This window comes from Hippocampus comes, unplaced genomic scaffold (genome assembly GCF_001891065.2).
Source record: "Hippocampus comes isolate QL1 unplaced genomic scaffold, H_comes_QL1_v1.1 scaffold110, whole genome shotgun sequence".
Lineage (NCBI taxonomy): Eukaryota > Metazoa > Chordata > Actinopteri > Syngnathiformes > Syngnathidae > Hippocampus > Hippocampus comes.
Window position 1 is genome coordinate 1,507,980 of NW_017805498.1, and position 22,439 is coordinate 1,530,418.

General features: G+C 42.6%; 2 protein-coding genes across 4 annotated transcripts; both read right to left on the minus strand.

Annotated features, from left to right (window-relative positions):
• Positions 1-1,733: 1,733 nt before the first annotated feature.
• csnk2a2b (casein kinase 2, alpha prime polypeptide b) lies at positions 1,734-13,873 on the minus strand. Its single transcript, XM_019876911.1, has 12 exons — positions 12,894-13,873; positions 11,970-12,081; positions 10,572-10,673; positions 9,576-9,626; positions 9,439-9,498; positions 9,250-9,333; positions 7,062-7,172; positions 6,710-6,811; positions 6,531-6,631; positions 4,293-4,441; positions 4,013-4,093; positions 1,734-2,318 (listed from the first exon to the last, which is right to left on the minus strand). Exons 1-11 carry the CDS (start codon positions 12,995-12,997, stop codon positions 4,020-4,022), a joined length of 1,050 nt encoding a protein of 349 aa, XP_019732470.1. The 5' UTR covers positions 12,998-13,873; the 3' UTR covers positions 1,734-2,318; positions 4,013-4,019.
• On the minus strand, positions 4,708-22,015 carry znf319b (zinc finger protein 319b). 3 transcript variants are annotated; one of them, XR_002169064.1, is made up of 4 exons: positions 21,652-22,015; positions 21,018-21,147; positions 18,914-20,932; positions 4,708-4,720 (listed from the first exon to the last, which is right to left on the minus strand). XR_002169064.1 is itself a non-coding variant. In XM_019876910.1 (3 exons), the coding sequence occupies exon 3, from the start codon at positions 20,884-20,886 to the stop codon at positions 19,039-19,041; it is 1,848 nt and encodes a 615-aa protein (XP_019732469.1). In that variant the 5' UTR covers positions 20,887-20,932; positions 21,049-21,147; positions 21,652-22,015; the 3' UTR covers positions 14,966-19,038. The 3 variants fall into 3 exon arrangements, 2 of the variants coding, with proteins under 2 accessions (XP_019732469.1, XP_019732468.1); XM_019876910.1 differs by lacking the exon at positions 4,708-4,720 and having other exon boundaries at positions 14,966-20,932; positions 21,049-21,147; XM_019876909.1 differs by lacking the exon at positions 4,708-4,720 and having other exon boundaries at positions 14,966-20,932.
• Between the last annotated feature and the right edge of the window lie 424 nt (positions 22,016-22,439).

Genomic DNA, 22,439 nt, shown 5'->3' on the forward strand with positions numbered 1-22,439 from the left:
GACGAAATGCATTATGATCCTTCTCTGTATGCAATAAACAGCAAAGTTGTATTAGTTCAGGCCTGTGATCACAACTTCAGTATACTGTATTTGTGTTTTTTTTTACTCCATGGCAGTGTGCAGTAAATAATTGAACAGTAGTACAGTGTCACCACAACAAGCATTCAATCACACTTGCTTCTCTCATTTCTCAGCCTATGTGTCCGGTTTCTCTTTCTTCACAGGAAACAGGCGTGTGCAGCCCCGACACCGGTCGTCTGTGGCACCAAATCGGAGAGGAAATGTATCCCAAGCTGTATCAGACACAAGCGCCATGTAAAACGTGCCTGCTGATTCACTAGCTCTGGATGACCATTTACTATCTGCAGAACCCTTTTTTTAGTCTTATTTACTCTCATCCCAAAAATACTTTTTAAAAATATCCATGCACTGACGGCATGGCAAACTGTTCAAGTACAGCCAATTTGAAATTAACTTCCCTACAGTACGAAGCATCCTACGCAAGTAGTGATGTGGTCACATTTGTGATGACTGTTTTGTCTGCAAACCATCCTCGGATCAGTGTTCTCATGTTCGAAACATAAATTGATCTGCTGTTTTTGGGGTGAATTTATAAGCACATGAAGTGGCAATCATTTGCTACTTTTTGGATGCAATGTTGATTCTGTTAAATTAAAAAAAAGTCCCTATGAAATAAAGAACATTGACAAATGAACTGCCCTGTCCCTCTCACGTTTCCTGTTTATGGATAAAAATCTTACCAAGTTATGGCTTAATTAAACTAGATTTGTCTTACAGTGGTACCTTGATTTATATTGTTTAGAAGTAGTTGGAAAAAGGTTCAGTGGAACAACATATTTTCTACTTTGATAATCATCCATCCATTTTCTGATCCACTTAATCCTCACAAGGTAGAAAAGTGCTCTATAGATGACAGTCCGTTTACCAAATATAATAAATAATATCTTTGACAACAGTGGCCCCATTAATGCTTGCAGCTCAGTACCCGCAAATTCAATTATTTTTCACCCCCCTTGTTTTTTTTTCTGGGACTAGCAACCCTTTTTTTTTTTTTTTTTTTGAGGAAAATGTATATTTGAGGTTTATCGACTTCTTTGGTCATTTTTTCCAATGCATTTCATGGGTAGCAATTACACAAGAAATTTCACCATCTCAATCCCCCACGAAATAGTAGATTTCCACAGTAGTTTGGAATTGTAACATCACCATTCACCAGTAACTGTGAATAAACTTGTTTATCTGTGCCCTGCGATTGGCTGGCAACCAATTCAGGATGTACCCTGCCTGCTGCCCAAAGACAGCTGGGATAGGCTCCATCACCCCCCGCGACCCATGTGAGGATAAGCTGATTAGAAAATGGATGGCTGGATGGATGGATGAATTGAGGGCCAGTCCGAGTGTGGGTCAGGGCCGCTTGCAGGCCTCAAGTTAGCCATCCCTGTCGTGTACTGTACCTGACAGTTTATCCTCATCATTACTTACTAGAATGACACATTACCCGTTATCAGTTATGTAATAGTAAACATACCCCTGAGAAGAGAACACATCAGGTGCAGGTGTTTGTTACATTCACGTCGCTTCAGTTTTGACTTACTGTAGTCTGGGTCATTCCAAGCTTCCATGCAATTTCTTTTCATTTCATACCGGTTAGTTTTATTTTCAAGACATGACCAGTTGACCACGACAGACAAAAAATACTCTGACAGGCCAAGTTCATCTAAATAAAAATCATTTATTTTTCATTAATATTATTATCATTCTAGCTAGAGAGAGTCCACCATGCCACTTTCAGAACTGGAGTAGTGCTAAGACATTTGTCTTTCAGGGAAAAAGATGGCAAGTCGGGCGGGGAGAGATAGATGGGTGCATGGATGAACGGATCTCAGGGGCCGGGGCAGGGGGTGGTGGTGGCTTGTACAGGGTCACACTCCTGTCCATCTTCCATGCTGATGCAAACAAAGAGGCGGGACGATATAAAGGAAGGATGGAGGCATGGCGAGGAAATCAGTCTTTAAAAGTAGTTTTTCCTTGTACATGAGACTGACGTGAGAGGGGTCAGGGAGTGAGCAGCTTCAAGCTCATTGGTCAGGCTGCTGGACAGGACACCAGAACAGGCCAATCACAGACTGATACAGAGGAGGAGGGTGTATGTATACCTGCTTGCATGTGTATGTGTGCATGTCTGTGAGTGTGTAACAGGTCAGAGTTACTTTGATCCATTGTCACTGTACACTTGTCAAAGTTACTGTCACAACCGCGGACAAAGTTGAGGTAACAAACATCCTTCTTTTTACTTTCTGCAGAGAGAGAGGGAAGAAAACACACGAGGGAAGGAAAGAAGGGGAACACAATTAGAGAACAATTGATTCATGATTTTAATTGTTTGCAGAGGCTCCATGGACCCTTTTGCATTTGTGTGACAAGAGTGACTGTTGCCCTTCACCTGGGATGCGAGGGAATTATATGAAAAACGAATAAAAGTTAATGAAACCGCAGCTACTTCTCCACCTGCAAATACTCATTTGGAGCACTGTGAGAGGAGCATGGTTGCAAACATTTTACATCACACTACTTTTAATTACATTGCACAGTGGAACTTTGATTTTACCGACCCAGAATCAACTGAACCAAATGACTGCGGATTTAACGATCAGAAAATTGTGTCTAGTCCACTCACTTTGTACAGTAGCTGTCCATGTCTGCTAATTCCAGAATTGGCTGCAATTGGCCGCCGCATCAAAAAAGGGCACTGTTGTGCAATCAACAGGCAGAGACTGGTCCACGTATTTCCTGACTTAAATACAAATGGACTAACAATGGCACTCATTCGCAATGCAAGTGACAAGTGAAGCCACAAGCGGCCATCTTACGTTGCCACTCGTTAAGCTTGCCTGACTTGAGCATTTTCACATTATTTTTTGACTCTATGGCAAAAATGCCACAGCGTGTGGCGTAGGGTTGTACTAAAAAGCCTGAGAGAAGCTCTACATGCGCACTAACAACATGGCTAGCGCGCAACAGCTGCAGGCCATTATAACCGCCATCGCCACAAAGCACCAGCGGGGTAAGTTTGGATAAACACCAAAACTTTTCTGTTTCAAGCTTTTGTTTTTCATATTTACAAAATATTTATCCAGTTCTGGCCATTTTCAGGCCATGGAAATTTTTTTAAAATAAATAAATAAATGAATGAATGAATGAATGGAAAAAATAAATAAATCAATAAATAATGAAAAATTGGCTCTAATGACCCCTACCTCCAAGGACATTTTAAATCCAAGTTCCACTTTACACAACAACGATGTCGATTACTTGAAAAGTGGTTGTGCTTCCAGATATTTTTAATGGTAGTTTTCAACTGCGTATTTACATTTTATTGTATTTTTATTTATCTGTTATCCATGTAATTCTTTTGAAACACGAAATGTTAATTTTACATTAAAAAGAAAACCAATCATGTTATTTTCAGGAAGCATTGTATATCGGGATGCACACTGTTATCGGGAAATGTGTCCATATTGCACAGCACTATGCAGAAACACCTTTTCCATTATATCAAATATTGACAGATACAATGACATTGACATTAATAAGGTCATATCATTTGTATTAATTAATTCCCTCACACAGTGAGACTCGGTAAGGAATTGGATCAATTAGCAGTGTCAATAATGGAATCGGAATTGCAAAATTTCTATCAATTGCCATCCCTACCAGGGATCTCCTGTAAATAGTGCTGCTCACATAAGAAATTAGTGTTGAGGTTGAAATGCAACTGTTTTATCACAACTGGACCTCCTATTACAGTTTTTTTAAAGTACAGAATGCGCGGAAAGCTTTCTGTGAAAGGAATGACGTTTGGCCATTTCCCCTTCTTACTATTGATCTGACAGCCCATAATGTAATATTGTGTCACCAAATGATTCTCATCCATTTCCAAGAAGTTTCTAATGGCTCCTTCCAAGATTTTTATTCTATATTGGATACATACCTGTGTTTCATCGCGTTGTGGTGTTGCCACTGGAAACCATGTTGTCAGAGTTTGACAGAGACTCCTCCTTTACAACGGGGTCTGTTGTAAAGTACAGCGGTTAGTGTTAATGCATCCTGAAGCTCCACACGGACAATTTACTGAATAATAATAAAGCAGCACGAGCTTCAAAAAAAAAAAAAGACATTCAGGGGCACTTCCCGGTGTCAGTGCAGGTAACGGCTCCAAAATCCACACTCTAGTCTAATCAAATTGATGCCGGATTGTGTGTGTTACAAACAGAAGTAGGGATGCTCCATGGCCTCTGTGGCTGTCAGTCTCTGTTGGTGGTCGTAGCGAAGCAGCTTGTCCAGGAGGTCCAAAGCCTCGGGACTCACTAGGTGCTGGTTTTCCGTCTGCACAAACTGCTCCCAGCGCTTCTTGCTCTGTCTGTGATCACATAAGTAGTAAGAAAAGAATTAGCAGCGTATTGTCATTATCGTACTCACGGCACAACATTCACAGAACTACCTCGTACCCCTCTGATTTTGATACCAATTTATACATAGATGCTCTGAAACACATGCACATACATTAGCTATGCACTCATGAGAGTGGTCTCCTGATCGGGAAAATAAAAAATGAATATTTATTTTTTAAATCGCCATTCTTTTACTTTATTTAAGTCTACATTTGAAGATGATGATTTTAAAGTCCACACACACACCCCTGTTCAAATGCCAGGTTTTTGTGATACTGATACCAAAACAAATCATTTCACAGCCTTTTCCATCAGTGTATCGCGGGGGTCGGCAACCCACGGCTCCAGTGCGCCGCCCTAGTGGCTCCCTGGAGCTGTTTCAAAAAGGTTTGAAAGTGGAAAAAGATGCGGGAGGGGAAATATATTTTTGTTTTAATATCGTTTCTGTAGGAGGACAAACATGACACAAACGTTTTCCAATGCTGTAAAAATGTGTAGAATAAATATTAAATTTCAACATTTATGTCAACGAGGATTTGCGTCACAGCCTGCGACACACGTTTCTATTGGCAGGACGGGATGCCAGGCACGTGGCTGTTGTAAAAAAAAAAAAAAAAAAAACGTATTTCATGTACTATTGACCGAGGGAATTTGGAGGTTTGAAGCATTTTGAAATGGTTCATGTGAGCTACGATAGTTAACACACTGCAAAAGTGCGTGCTATGGCTCGTTAATCTTAGGGGCCGTTACGGCTGTTGCTCATTGTGGCATGCGTGTGTAAGTGCGTGTGTATGCACGCGTGTGCGGTAACGGGTCGATCGCGAGAGGTTGGTTGATCGAAAAGTAGATCTTCGGTCAAAAAAGGTTGGGCTCGACAGGATGCACTGCAGGGGAAAAAAACATTTACCAGTAATCATGAAGGCTGATTGTGGATTTGTAACCAACTTAGTCGTTTTGATAGTAGGCTAATAGAGCTAGTATAGATTCATACAGCATGTGTTGCCTTCATTGTAAGGCTTCTGTAAGGCTTTTAATTTTTTGCGGCTCCAGACATATTTGTTTTTAGTTTTGTTTTTTTTTGGTTCAATATAGCTCTTGCAACATTTTGGGTTGACGACTCCTGGTGTATCCAATAAGATCTGCAACTAAAAATAAAAATCTCTTTGGGAGGTAAAAATAAATGAGAAAAATCTAGTTGCACAAATGTGCGCACCTCATTATCACGGGGGATGTGATCACGTTCAGAATTAACCAGTCAAATTTAAACTCATCTTAAATCGGAATCAGCACACACCGGCCAGCAAAAAAGGGCCTTTGATGAATCCCAGATAAAGTACAAACGTTTTAGTTAGTTGGCTTTGCACTCTCATCACCTTTTTGAGAGGTGAAGCCACATGAATAGTGGAGAATCAAGAAAAAGTTTTGAAATTTTATATATATATATATATATTTTTTTTTTTAAATCACATAAACCGAGCACTTGAACAGCGGTGTGTAGATTTTATATCCATGCTGCAGCGAGCCCTGATGGGACACGCTGAAAGTCGCACCAACTAAAATTTGTGGGTTGTCACTTAATGAAGTATTTACTTGCATTAGTTAACAGATATGCCATGTCCAATATGATGGGGATAGTGACGGATCATAGCATCGAGCCAACCTATGTATGTCTATGTAAACATGTCTATTCATCTTAGCTCCGTTGTGCAGACTGTGCGCCGAATTTCAGAAGCAAAACTCACATTCACTAGGTGACATACAATACACATCTTAATTGGCTATTATTTTGCATCGACACATCTTACATGCCTCAGTGGATTTTTTTTTTCAGGTTCATAGACAAGTGCATGCTCAAGTACAGGCGATAAAATGATGATGGCACACAAAAGCAGACAGCATTTTTGGTCAACCGCAAGTGGATAATTGCAGTTTTTCTTCTCATTTCATGAATACATAATGTTGACTGGAAAATGCAATCTTATTTTAAGAATTTAAGAATGTTCCTGTCCACGACATAATTAACTACAAACCAACTTGAGTGAGAACTGATCGTCTTACTGTCCAAGCAGATCTTTGAAACGTGGATCCAGTTCGATGTGGTATTTACGTAGGTAGCCAAACAGCTCGTCTGTCCCCAGAACCTTGGCAATTCGCACCAGCTGCAAAACAGAACAGTGTTCAAAATGGAGGAAGTAACTGTCACATGAATGTCTGAAATGCCATGGTGAGGGAGCAACCTGGTCGTAGTTGTCCTGCCCGTGGAAGAAGGGCTCCTTCTGGAAGATCATACTGGCAAGCATGCAGCCCAAGCTCCACATGTCTAGGCTGTAATCATACATCTGAAAGACACCAAACAGCACCGCTACTATTATAAATGAACGTATTATATGCTACACAACACTATAACTGCATGTTAAAAAAAGGATTAAACAAAAAAAATTATTAAAGATTTTTTTTTGGGGGGGGAGGGTAAATGAGCAAAGTTAGAAACTCATCAGGGGATCAAATAATTATTCCCCCCACTTTATCTGTGTGAAAGCATCTCAAAGGATGTCACTGCTTGGACATGAAGTGTGACGCGTGCCTTACCTGGTAATCCACCAGGAGCTCGGGGCCTTTGAAGTAGCGCGACGCCACTCTGACATTGTACTCCTGGGAAGGGTGGTAGAACTCTGCCAACCCCCAGTCTATAAGGCGTAGCTATGGAAACAAACCATTGGTGAAAATCATGCATTTCCAGAGAACTGAAAAATATGGAAACTGCATTCTACAGTGTCAGTTTACTTTGATATACTGTACTAGGAATGTAAACTGGCCCCATGAGAGGGAAGTCCTTCATTTCTTTGGATTTTATCAATTGTGTTGCTTCTATAATGCTGTGGCCATTAATCGTCAGTTTGTTGCCCCCAGCTGGACACGTTGCAAAGTGTATCATTGGGTTATTCATGCTCCATGATGAACATTAAGGACTGCGACTAAACCATTGAAATGCTTTTTAAACACTCATTTCGAGAAATGATAAACAGGTTAAATGTATAAATAACAACCTTGCTGTACTGTACATAATGAACACAACAGCAGGAATTTCATACAACGCATCAGTTACAACATACAGTAATTGTGACATATTAAATAAATACCCGTGTGAATACCTCATTACACAGTGGGGGGCGTTTGGGAATTTAAATTTGCCCAATTCTTCTCAGAAATCACTTGAGCCATGACTTGATTTATGCTAGCCCTGTCAGCTACTTTGTCAGATCTCCTTCAGTGTGAAAAATTCCACCGTGCACTTAACAGCAGGTGAACTGTGTAATAGTTGTCACTAACAGAGTGGTGGAACTGAAATTACATCTGCTGTTATTTTCAGGCTTGCCCTCCCACACTATTCACACATACTGCATTAGAGGAACTCACATCCCCACCAAGAGAGAATATTTTCGAAAATGAGTCAAAACTGATGAGGACTGTGACCAAAACTGCAACAAAATGAGGGCACAAAAAAAAGACTGTGAAGATGGCATCCCCTTGATATGTAAAAAATAATGTCTCAATTTCATAAATTGCTGGACTGGCGGCCACCTCAGAGTGCACCCCACCTCACCCAAGGTGGCGTGGCGGCTGTGGATCAGAGGTTAGAGCATGTCGTCCAGTAACCGGAGGGTCCGCTGTTTGAATCCCACTCTGTCCAAGTAATGTGTCGTCGTGTCTTTGGCCAAAACATTTCACCCACTCTGCCTCCAGTTCCACTCACATTGGTGTATGGCTGGGTGTGAATGTTTGTTGGTGGTCGGAGGGGCTATAAGCGCACACTGGCAGCCACGCTTCCGTTAACCTGCCCCAGGGCAGCTGTGGCTACATAAATCTTACATCTTCACCAAAACAAAGCTGAGGTAATGTGTTTTTGGCAATAAAGATGGATGCCATAAGTAAACACTTGCAGTCAGTGTCTTTACAAACCAAAGACGAAATCCCAAATCTTAGGCTGGTGATAAACTCGGACCAGACTTTCAGCAGTCATGTCAAATCAATCACTACAGCAGCCTTTTACCATCTGAAAAACATATCCAGATTGAGGGGTTGCATGCTCCAAGCAGACCAGGAGATTCTTATCTGTGTTTTTATCTCCAGTAGACTTGATTACTGCCATGGTCTTCTGACTAGACTCTCACAAAAGAGCGTCACACACCTGCAGCTCATTCAGAATGCTGCAGCTCGGGTTCTGATCAGAACTAAGAGATCAGAACTCCAGTCCTAAAGGCTTTACAATGGGCTCCCAGTCAGCTGCTGTATGGATTCAAATTCTGCTACTGGTCTATAAATTACTGAATGGTTTGGGTCCTGAATATAATCAAGAAATCTTACTTGAACATAAACCAAGTAGGGCTCAGGGGTCTGCAGACTCAGGTTAAGGCTCCTCGTACAATATGTACAGACCCATAGATGGACCAGTTGAATAATTACCTTGGGCATGACATAACATTCCATCGTAAATTCTATTGGCTCCGGAGAAGACTACACGGGTTCTGTGAGTAGTACTCCTATTTTTGTACCGTTAGAAGTGAGTGGGAAAAGCAGCCCGTGGGAGGGCTTACAATCGAGTGCTTGTGTGCTCGTTTACCAGCCAAGGCCGGAAACTGTCCCAGGAAAAGAGGCCGGGGCGTTGTGATGACCACAGACAACAACGATGCAAGGCCAGTCAAAGCATCGTTGAAATGTGGTCCCCAACATCGAGGCGTGCACACACACGTGTGTCATTAGGGAGGACAATGCCTACCTTTCTCAACTGGTGGTCGATCATCACATTGTGGGGCTTGACGTCACGGTGCATGATTCCCATGCTGTGACAGTAGTCCAGGGCCTGGCCAGCGCATGTAAACGTGGAACATTAAGAAACATATTGGTGGGGAAAAGATAAAATGAATGATTCTCCTAAATGTCATTATAAAAATGTCAAGTTTCTCACCTTCAGTAGTTCATACATATAAAAACGGATATCATAGTCAGTCAACTTCTGGTACAACTCCTGCGGGATGAGAAACAAATTTGTCATTTGAAAACATTACAACGTCAGGTAATGGTTGAACAGACAATCGTTTTTACCTTGAAGTCTGTGTTATTGATGCATTCAAAGACAAGTGCTGGAGTTCTGGACTGTGATGACATGAGAAGTGGTACACAGAGATCAGAACCTGTTCATTTAAGTCCAAACTACCATACAGACAGTGATGAGAAAACAGATGAATGAAAGAAACCTATCGATGTTTGTGTCCATTATCATCCATTCTCAGCAACATTGAGGTGAAACACATTAGCAAGTCAAAATGAACAAATAGATCTGAATTTCTTTCAGTTTGGAGTTGAAGGCATTTGCTCACAAAATTCAGCGACATGTATGTCCAACACAAAACAAATTGTATTGTGGACTGATTACCCCATACTGGCTCTAGCACGGCCACGACCCTCGTGATGATAAGCGGTTCGGATCATCATCGGATGGCTGTGTTGGGAATGTTGCCTCAATAGCGACGCTACAGACGCGCAGAAATGACACTGACCCACCCAACTGACATTTAAGTGCCACAGTGGAACGTCGTGCCCAATATTAGGCCACAAATAAACATTAAGGTTTCATCAAAGGCATTTAGCCCATATAAATATCTAAAAGTGAAAATGACAAAAAAAACCCTAATGTTTCAAAATCACTTATCTACACAATATTTACGCTCTGGATATCATTACATCTGATGTGCTGTGTTTTTCAGACCGTAAGGCGCACTTATAATCCTTTAATTTTTCGCAAATATCGATAGTGGTTCTTGTAGGACCGAACTGGCGCCAGGTAAAAGGACGTAGCCAGCTTCCAATAGCTGCTGGGACTCAGCTAAAAAGGTTGTATAATGGTGAGTGCATTGACTAGAATAAACTATTTTGCATACTGTACAATGCTTCACAAAAATAGTACTGTACGCCTTTTAACCCGCTGCATCCTATGCATGATTTTCTGTTTCTTAAATGGAGCCATGCATTCATATTACGCCTAATAATACGGCGCACCTAATGGTCCGTAAAATATGGTATTTTCATCAGTTTATTTACCACGGGGTCTTTGACTGTGTCCACCAGACGGATGATGTTGGTCCCACCTCTCAGGTTCTCCAGGATCTTGATCTCACGCTTGATCTTCTTTTTCTTAACTGGCTGAGATGTGACATGAGATGGGGGTTATCACATCACAAAGTTCTCCCACATGTCACTTTTGACTCCGGATGCTGAAGCTGCTGATTCAGCTCGTCTGCCTCTGGTCTGCATGCTTCAGCATCATACTGTCAGTCACTGAGACATCTCTTGCACCAACAATGCAGTTTATATGTCTGTGTACAGTGTATACTGGTTTATCTTATTTTTGCTGTCTTCCATACATCCAAGTGCATCCCCGCTGATGGGCATTTTGCTGGCCCTAAACATGGGTGAGCTTAGCTAGTTTATTAAAAAAAAAAAAAAAAAAAAAAAAAAAAAGCTCATAAATGTTGCCACATGAGCCAATTTGTCACTACTTTTCGCGCCTTTTTCAACCCCTCGAGCAACTAGTTTTAAAATAAATAAATAAATAAAAAGGCAACGGCATGAGCGGAGTCTTTGTCTTGTGGTCCATATGACAAGGAGACGGGTGAAAGGCGGCAGAATCCATAACAGCCCAAGTTACAGGTATGTTTTTACAAGGCGGAATTATTTTGCAGAGGATGCTTGCACAACTCGAGATGACAAAAGCGCAGCAGAGAGAGCTGTGGAGAGGGTGCGGCGTTGCGCTTCAACAGCAGATATTTCAACCAGCTGAGCCCTTTGACAGCTCTTTTTGTCACGTTAAATTGTTGAACATTTAAAAAATTGATTTATGAAAGATTAATTTGACATGTTTGCGCAGTAGAGAAAAAAAACTTGATTTCAAAAACGTGCTGCCATTATTTCTGTGGAAGTTGAAGCTAGTTATTGCTCGGGGGGAAAACAAGATTGTTTCAAAGCGAATTTGGCATCAGGAGAAATAAATACCAAAAAGAGAAAAAATTAAAGCCAAACTTGTTTTGAACCATTTCAATTGCTTTTTCTATCAGCGAAGATGAAAGATTGGTTCAAATTGGAAATCTGATTTTTGTAAAAAAAAAAATAAATAAAAACCCTGTCACACAAATCTTTTGAGTTCCAACTGCATGTCATGCAATCTCATCAGACCACAATTTAGTGGCAACAAAGGATTACTTTTGCATGCAAGTTTTGCTTTTTCTTTGGCCTTCTGAGACAATTATTCCAAAATGACAAGCCTTAGAATGCAGTTTAACACAAGACAAGAGAATATTTGCATTTCATGCAAACACAGGAAGCAGATTGACATATTCACATACAGTCCCACTACTTTTCACCAAGCATCAATATGTGCGTCATTTTCAAAATTAAGGACAGGGGCATTGTCTTTTTCTCTTTAGGATGAAACCTGCTCACCTTGAGAATCTTGACCACCACCTTCTCATTGTTGGCGATGTTTATGGCCTCGAACACTTCACTATACTTCCCTCTGCCCAGTTTACGTACCAGCTGGTAGTCCTCTTGGTTGCTATGGGGACAGACAAAGAATCTGTGCAGTGTGTGTAATTAAAGAAAGGCGAAACAACACCTTCAGATCCATAGTCAAAGTCCATCCATCCTCTTTCAAAACTGCTTGTCGTCATTTGGGGCACAGGTTAGCTGAAGCCTATCTAAGATAACGTTTTATGTATAATTTTTAGTTTACTTAATCGTTGCACTGCCTCAGAGGGTAATTTAACTCACTCTGCAATGCATACTATGTGTTGCACACATGCAAGTAGTGATTCAGAGCGAAAAAAAGACACTGGCAAACTGCATAACTAGAGATAGTGGTCACAATGCCTTGCCCCAGGGCACCTGGTCAGAGAAATGCCACATTTACATTATTGTCCACTGCAAGACTTGAACGTGAAGTACAAATGGCAACTGCACTTTGGGCAAGATGCAGGTGTGCACCCCAGGGCCCACCCTGGATTTGTCACCAGCAATAATAGCACATACAGACGAACAACCATTATGCTCTTGTTCACATCTATGGACGTTGTAGAGTGTATACGTGCTCATTTAACCGAAGACCAGAGCAGAGAATCGAATCCAGCGCTGTGCTGCTCTAGAGTGATTTTGAAAAATGTACTGACCGGTTTCAAAGCATAAATCTGGCAAATTAGCAAGGAGGATGCTGAGAGACTATACTAGCTTGGTGTCATCGCACCCTCGCAGCGAGGAGTGTAAAAATAGACACTCACCGACACCTTCCCTAACAAGCAACCATCATGTGCAGTGTTCAGGCATCACACGCATGCTATTAAAGCCAACCACAGTAAGAAGAAATGTCCTCACTTCCAGTTCGGTACGTGGGCTTCGTAGTCCCAGTAATCCCGGCTCTTCAATGTGTTGACATCGACGTACACACGGGACTTGCTACCGGCCACCGGACCCGGCATGGCGAGACCCGTGGCTCGGAAGCGGCGGGGCTGTCACGGGACGGGAGATGGGTCACGAAGAATTTAGAGCGGGTTCTGGTTGCAGACCAAGAAGAGGGTGGACGTTCTTGTGTGGGTGCCAGGTGAATGAACAGGCCAGCTAGCCTCCTTCTGCACCAAGTGAAGTTGAAGTTGGAGCGGGTGGAGAGGAGCTCAAATGCCCGTGGCTTGTCGTGAAGCTCTGCTTCACCAGATTGTCAGAAGCAGCAACGGTCCCGACGGGGCTGAGAGAGGGAGTTGAGGTTCCGGAAAGGGGCGAGGAGGCATCGGGGTGATGAGGTAGAAAAATAAAGCGGCTCCAAAAGTGGCCACGGAGGAATGGTGTCAGGAATTTCAACACCTCTTGGTTAAAAGTGAGGGGCTACTCTGGAGCCACGGGCCCTGCATATAAAACGTTTGGGGGTGGGGGGTAAAGCGATACGTTTCCTATGCTAAATGGAGGGCAGTAACCCCTCTGTGGTCCACTCTTATCAATCAATCAAATGTTGATTGGCGATGTTGATCGTTAGTATTGCGGGGCTGGCTCGAGCTCCAGGGGAGAGGGGGTGGAGTATCGGAGATCGATGTTGTTAGCTAACGTTAGCGAGCGATGCTACTTGAGCCCGGAGACGTCGCGCAGACGAGGAGCACTCGCCGCCGTGCACCACCTGCAGCGGATCCCGCGTCATCAGCGACCGGCTGCGCGGGGAATGGGCGCCTCGAGAGACCCCCAGGACGAGACGGCGGCCGAGGAACCGTGGGTGTCTTCTGCGGCCACAGTCCTCCCCAGTCGACAGCACAGGAAAGGGGAACGGATTGGGAGTGAAGAGACGCGAGGGACCCCCGGAAGTGAAAGCGCTAGCTGCGGCGGTGACGACGAGGAACACGATCACCGGCTAAGCTGCTGAGACACAGCGACCCCTTGTGACGAGGAGCGTAAGTCTTCCTTCAATATGGCCTGAAAGTCGCTGCTGTGCTGCTTTGACTTACGAGCTTAATTCGTCCTGTAATCAAGATCGTCACTCAGTTTACTCCTTTATCAAATTAATGTCCATTGAGCCGTTCCAGTTCGCAAACACCACATTTTTTGTAATGTAGTTGATACAGTAGTGTAGTGTGATAACATGATTAGTATGTGTGTCAAATTTCAGCATTTATCAAACAGATCTTTTGAAGACGAGTCCACCTATAGAAGTTGGAATAATTTTTCTGTGACACATTAGGAAAGTCGCCCGGGGTATCCACTTTGCTTTGACGCCACTGGTTCTTAAGTGGCCACTGAGCGGAGAGTGTCACCGAATGGCATAAACATCTTGCAAATGAGATACTAAGAACAGATCAAGCATCTGTTGCAAATTTTGCTGTTGAGCTTCTTCTTAGAACAGGAAGTTGCGCATAACATATTGAAAAATTGAACAGTTGGACATGTTCAGAAGTCAAATTAAGTTCACCTCTTGCACTGCCTTATACAGTAGTACATTTTCAGTTCATACAGACATTTATATAAATCTACAATGTTTTATTTTGTGTAATTATATTATTATGAAATATTGTTACACATTTTGTGCAGTGAAGTTGCTGTGTTTTACAAAGTAAGTTTTATATTGATATGTTGTGCACATCCCACACAATTCAGCACTACGAACTTCCATACACTACTTGAGTATGTCTGGCATGATATGTATGAAGACTGACTGACCCACCATCTTAGATGCATTGCTATGTTTATTGTTATTATTTCCACCCTCTAGAGTACTTCCCTTCTGTGTTCAATCTGGCCATTTAAACAAAACAAGTAGGGATGGATGACAATCTCCAGGTGTATTTTAGTAATATAGCTACTTCAATCAACACCAACACCTCTCTTTCCTAAGATAGACATCTAAATTGAATGATTGTTAATCAAATGAGCCATAAAATCAGCACTCGTCACTCATGTTATTCTTATTGTATGATGCCAATGTCAGATATATACAGTACAGAGGATGGACATTTAAAGAGGCAGAGGAGCCCACTTCAAGGTTTCAACAGAAAATAAGTCAAAATGAAAATACATTTTAATATAGCACTCACTGCAAATATGGGGGAATTCGGGAAAGAGGAGAACAGAGAGAATTAGCCAAATCAGCAGAAACAGAAAGAGAACGCAAGAAACCTGGTTTCTTAATCCAACCTGCACAGTGGGCATGACTCTACCTTGACAGATAGCACCAGGCTCAACAGCATTTTTAGCAAAAAAATGCTAGGGAATCTGTATTCCATACCCCACTGAGCGGTAAAGGTGTGCAAGTGTTTGCGAAGGGAGCAACTGTTGATTTTCTTTTTTTTTTGTCAAGGTTTGTTCAAAGTCGCAAACGTTCACAAAGATGTTTCCCAGTGCGACCTTGAACGGACCTTGATGAAAAATCAACATTTGCTCCTTCGTAAACACCTGCACATCTTCGCTGCTCAGTCGGATATGGGCTTTTAGAACAATAGTTGTGTTTTATTGCAAGTTCACCCTCTGGGCTCTAAATTCGTAGACAGCGCAGGTGCCCGCAAGTGTAAAAATTGGCACATCTTCATTTTCATTCCTGTGTAAGCATGCCTTGTTTAGCATGTTAAGGAATTTGGCAGACTGCTCTGCGACATGCTGGCCTTTCCAGCATACCGAGGGCGTTACTTTTGACACGCCCCCGATGCACCTGACAATTTGATGGCCGAAAGCAGACTTAACTTTAATCATGCTGGAACCAGCGAGCCGCCAGGCTTCTTGTTTTGTCTCCCCCGTGTTGGTTTATGCTGTCTTGTTTCTGTTCCTCTGAACGGGTTGTAACTAGAAAGTAAATTCCTTGTGAGTTTCTTGCATACTTGGCCAACAAATCAGATTCTGATGTATTGGCATTTGGAATCTAACGTGATTTTGGCGAACATAATCAAGGTGCAGGCAGACCAATTCTGCCCTCTGCAAGCATGTGAATTTCATCGTATTTCATTGAGATAAATATCACAACAGTGTGCATCAAACCGTCTGAATCATTGTCATCAAGGAACGTGGGCCTCTCACGCATGGATTTTAAATGGAATGAGAGGAGCTGCTTCGAATGGCTGTGAAGACATTCGGCTGTGTTCACATCCACAACAGTGCAAGCCGCCCGTTTGTAGTGGCGCCTTGCAAGCTGAGTGCAATCTGCAAAGACACCAAACTTGATGCAGCCCAGTGAGACCACACGACATGCCAGATTTGCGCTGGCCACGAATATGGAGCCCTCAATGACAGATCACAACTAGATTTTTTTTCAAGCGCAGGTCAGTATGTATTTTCTTTTTTAACCAAAGACAGTCTACGTTCACACAGTAGGACAGTTATCGAAAGATAACCTTTAACATACGAATACAATCACTACATGCCGGGGTGCCATAAAAAGCTGTGGTGTTTAACTGATGATGATTCGAAGGGCTAAGGGTTAGGGTGACAGATGTCTTTGTTAATTAATAGTACTTCATTTTCAGTTTGCTGAATTAAAGAGGTAGGGCCCAAAATATTTCTCCCTCCACCACTCCCTCAAGGGCCCCAAATTGCTGGTGGCACCCCTGACTAATTGGACTACACAGACAGCAAAAAGCATTTGTTAAAACATTTAACTTGGGTAAAAAGTAGCAATAATACAAAAAACATCTTGAAATACATTTTCTTGAAAGACACATTTTGACAGGTTCACTCGTCACATACATCCACTATGTACAGTACTGACCCCGGAAGGAAGCTTAAATAGACTGAATAATTGTACTTGTTATTGAATGTCAACACTGTCATTTTCAATTCGTGGGATCTGCGTCAGACTGTATTTAGGAAAGAAACTACACAGAACTATTTCGCTAGAGAAGAAACATCCTCAATCATTAAAATCTTCACACTAGTCCATTTACAGGAGTTATGAGAAAACAATGAGTCATCGCCGCGTTTCAGCTGTCCTTGGTCTTTCATTTCTCAGGAACCTAAAACCACTGAACACGTGAGTTATGCAAAATTGGGTAGTGGACCTTTATCATGCTTAACCTTTTGTGGTGGCCATGAAAAACAAAAGTAATCTTTAGATGTCTGTAACTAGTGCAAAAACAAATGCTGCCAGTGTAAATTTATAGATATTGAACAATCAAAGAAAAAAAAGGAGACAATGGGTGTAAGGGAAGAAGGAACAAAATCAATTGATTGCATTCTTTCTTAAATGGCAAATTCTGTCTTTTTTTTCATAAGTGCTATTTATAACACTTTCTGGATGGCCAATTTGGGATGGAGCAATCAGCTAATATCTGGATCAACTTACAGTTAGGTCCAAAGTATTTGGACAATGAAAGTTGTTCATGATTTTGCCTTTACATCAAACAATCACAAGATTATAACCGCTTGCACAATATAATGACATCCAATACATGTATTGCAACATTCTTATATGATTTTTACTTCTCGTGTAAATAACTGAGGTAACCAGAAAATTTGACACACGTGTCCTTACACACACTTTTAAATAGTGTTGCACCGATACGAGTTTGGTGAGGGTTCCCGATATGGCATTAATACGCTGGTATCCGTATCTGCAAGTATTAACAAATAACGCGCAAATATTTTGGTTTTTCAAACGGCATGATGTCAGTACAGCTGATACTGCACAGCTGGAGGACTGGAACTGGTATTGGGGGCCAAAAAAAAAAAAATTGTATCAGAACAATACTACTGTAAAATTGTTATCTTGCTACAACTCATGATCTCGTATCATTATTCCTTGTTGTGCAAGTGGTGTTGTCATAAAGTTGTGGCTCTTCCCAGAATACACCACAATGGACTTGAATGAAGCTGTCAAGATGCGATTGAAGTGTACACTTTCAGATGTGCAACAAAAATATTGCATTTGACTTTTAACAATTACAGCCTTGTTATGCACTTCAATTCTAAATATGCTTTTTTCTGAAGGAAGACCAAATTGAAGACCAATAGACGTATGATGAAGCAGAAAGTGAAGGAGGCTGAATCGGGACCTAGCAAAGCATATCCAAGGAGTACATTCAAAATTGGTTGACATCTGTGGGCTCCAAACTTCAGGCAGTCTTTTGACTGCAGGTATGACAAATGATGGTTGTTATTCTATTTACTTTTGGTATTATTTACACCAATTATTTCAAGAAATTTGAGCGTCTGAAAATTGAGGTACAGTAATCTGCAAATGATGGCTGGAATCCCTGAAGGGTAAATGCCTTATTTTTGTGAAACACTTGGTAGTTAAGAGGATGGAGTAGCTTCTTTGTTGCACTCCACTGAGAAGCGGTCCCCTAAAAGTAGACGTATGGGTGGGGGGTAATATGGAATGCAAGCTTCTAAATCAGCAATTTCAGCTTTAGACAAGTACAAAAACACTATGTGGTGCCAGTCGCAGCGGTACGCTTATGAAAGGTGGCGCAAGACACTGCTGTCTGGTTGACTGGTCAAACCCAGATCGGATGCATTCTTTTGTGTTTCAATCTAATGAGCTGAACTAGATGCAAAGTAAAAGGTGAATTTTGGAAAATAATGTGGCCTAGGACAGATGGGGATTTTTAAAGAGATGGGTATTTCCATTGTTAAATTAATTGGTGAATTGGTCGGTATGCTAATATAATCCAAAATGTATGTAGCAGCTGCAGCTATAATCACCCCGTTGTGGAAACGACAACATGAAGTGGGGTCATCTGCTCACAACACACCTTGGGAAAATCTGAGTTTTGTTCTCTCTTCCCACGTGTGTCGTTCTCCGCTTCTCTTCCTAACTGCGTCTTTCTCCACTCGTTAGTTAAGGTACCACTGAAGTTGGTATCCTATCAAAGAGCGCCAAAAAGTGGATCATAGATCTCACTTTTGGTACCCGCCACAATTTTTTGTAAAACACACACACACACACGCACACACACAAAAACCAAAATGTGTACCCTTACTAAACCTGAACTGTACTGCTTGGTAGAAACATGCTTGTAGGGGCCAACAAGTTCACTGATTGCATTCAAGGGTTCAGTTACATGCACTGGGAGACGGGGTATTCCCCTCCATCAGCTGTGTGCTGTACTGTGTGATCCTGCAAAGAGCCCAAGTCACTGAAACGCTCACCACACCAAACACACTTAAACTGTCCTTCTCTTGAGTGTGTGCTCTGGTGTTTGGTCATGTGTTCGCGTTGCTTGAAGAACTTGTTGCAATGCTCGCACTTGTACGGCTTTTCCCCCGTGTGCACGCGCAGATGTCTGTTGAGGTCTGAGGAGTATTTGAAGCGCTTCTCACAGTCAGGACACTTGAGTGGTTTTTCCCGGGAGGGGTCGCAGCGGTGCTGCACAAATTCAGAGGAGGAGAGGAAGCGGCGGTCGCAGAGGGAGCACTTTAGGGGCTTTTCTTGACAGTGAGAGTTTTGATGGCGCTGCAACGTGGAACCCTTCTTGTAGCCCTTGCCACAGATGTCGCACTTGAATGGCTTGTCGGGCACCGTGTTGGGCGACTCTCCACACTTGTGCCTAAGCAGCTCTCCCGATTGGCTGAACTCCTTCTGGCATGAGGCACACTTAAACAAGTTGTCCATGCCGTGCACATGCTGGTGGTAGAGGAGGTGCGAGGGCTGCATGAAGCCCATGTCGCACAGATTGCATTTGAACGGCCGGTCGCTTGGGTCTTTGTGTGTGCGGCGGTGGCGCAGCAGGGCGTACTGCTGTTTGAAGCTCATCTGACACTCATCGCAGTGGAACGGGCGCTCCTCTGAGTGAGTACGCTCGTGTTGGCGGAGGTCCGATGGTCGCTTGAAACCCTTTCCGCAAGTTGCGCAGCGAAAGGGGCGAGAGCCTTGCGGGTGGCAGGGATGGTGAAGGAGCTCTGACGACTCTTTGAAGTGCAACTCACATAGATTGCATTTGAATAAGTGCTCACCAGAATGCACGTACATATGTCGCACCAGGTGCGAACGGTGCTTGAAGCTTTTCTCACAAACGGCACACTTGAAAGGGCGTTCATTGCTGTGTGTGCGCTGGTGGTGCTGAAGGTGTGATGACTGGCTGAAAGCCTTGTCACACGTGTCACACTTAAAGGGCTTCTCACCTGTATGCACTCTGTCGTGACGGGTGAGTTCTGACAAGTGTTTGAAACCCTTCTGGCAAATGGAACATTTGTATGGGCGGTCGCGGGCCGATGGAAAGGGTAGAATGGATGAGCTACTGGTGGCTGATGCCCTAAGACTACTGGGCTGCTGGGCATTGTTTGCTGAGGAGTTGGAGGTCATGCTGCCGGAAGAACCGGGCCGGTACGTCTTCTCACAAATTGAACACTTCATCGGATTGCTGCTGTTGTGGGATGAGTGGTGATGAGCCAGAGATGTCAGCAAGGAGAAGCCCATCTTGCACAGGCCACATACAAAGGGCTTCTGTTCCACTTGAACACACTGGTGCTCTAGTAAGTCAGTGGCTTGGTGAAAAATCTTCATGCACTGGGTGCACTGGAAGGACCTGTCCTGACTTACCATACACTGGTGCTCATGGGGGTTGGCTAAGTGGGAGATATCATGTCCACAGGCCCCACACTTGTGTCCTCCCTCAGTTCCTACCTGCAAGGTGGCCTGCTGGGTCTGGGCAGTGTGTTGCTGACTGTGCTGCGCACTTCCATGCTGCCCACTCCCATGCTGCTGATTCCCATTGTGTTGCTGATTGTGCTGGCTGTGCTGTCCATGCTGGGTCTGCTGCTGCTGCTGTTGTTGTTGAAGAGATGTGGACTCTTGCTGCAGGACAATTCCATACACAGTACAGCCGAGAGAGTTTTCAGCTCCAGGAGGGATGGTGTGCACCACCTGAGGTTGAGAAACACCATGCTGCTGCCAGGCCTCTGTCATGCGGGCTCGAGTGTAGGGGTTCAGTTTGACAGCAGGAGTGGCCCAGCTGCAGTAAGTAAAAGAAACGGTTAGCTAGTAGAAATTAGAAAATGTTTCCAGTGTATTATTTGACACAAAAAAAACAAACTCACTCCATGACTGCCAAAGACACTGAAGAACTACCTCAAGGTAATTGCTGAAGCAACGACGTTGTAAATGGGAGGACAGCGATGTTTGTGGATAACAGGAAGAAAATCCAGCTCTTTCACGTTTGTGTGATATCTGTATGGACAAGATGGCATTTGTAAATTAAATATTCATACAGTAAATTGAATCAAACAAAAATACAAATTGGGGCTAACTATTCTTCACCTTTTTATTAACAAAACAAACTTTTCAGCTTCCTTACCATATTTGTTAATGGGGACCTAACCTTCTTAGTACCAAGCACGTTGATATTACATGGTAATGCGAGTATATCATGGATACAACGTTATGTGGAAATTAACCTCCATGAGCACAACAGAGGAAGTACCGTATATTGAATCGCTTAATCGTGGTGCCTTGCTCTTTTGGTTGCTTTAAGGCCAATAATAAACCTAATGCGATAGTATAAAGGCAGCATGCGGGCATCTTAGCATTTAACGTATCTCCAAAACGGCAGCGTTAACATCATTTGCTTAGCAACATTAGCTTTAGCAACACAGAGGCACAAACAGTCAACGCCGAATCAGAGGGCTTTCGTCAATGGACTAAAAGCTACCACGAACTTCTATGTTTACGTACCGGAGGCATAAAATGGCTACTTTGGGATGGATTAGTAACTCAAAATAGCATTAGATTCCATCTTCTCGTCGGCAAACGGCGCTCAGATGCTCTCGTCGAAACGCTATCGTTCCAGTTCCAGGGGCCGACGCAATCGAATAAAAAAGGTTTAATGGCTCACTAACAGGGTGTGAAAATGCAGCTCATTTTTCCGAAATCACCATTAATGTCACCGTTTCACTTGTGCATTTATTTGGCTAACAATGCGTGTAGTCGCGACTCGAAAATGTGTGCATTTTGTTCTAAGTTGCTAGTTAGCTTCTTTCTGAGCTCCCCGTGTAGCAAGCTTCAGCGTCTGTCTGCGCCCCGTACACGGGAACATGAATAAAGCAGGAACAGCTCAACAATGGTTCTCAACCTTTTTTCAGTGATATGCCTCTTATGATTTTTTCCAAACACGTACTGCCTTATCAGCATAAAGCATTTGGGGATTAAATAATAATAATAACAATAATAACAACAATACTGTAATAATAATAATAACTGTGCCATCAGTATCTGGTTCATTGAACTTTGAAACTTCCATTTGTAGAGGTATCGCTCACACGATTGAGAAACATAGTAAAAACAAACACAAGAAGAAAGAAATAATTAACTTACTTATTAAGATTTTTAAGATGCGTGTACATTGAAATAATTATCAACATAAAGTGTCTTCCTTTGGGACCATAATGCAGATCATTAACTTAATTTTAAATACAAGCACAAACTGAAAAAAACATCATCTTAATCTATCAGTTTAATCATTA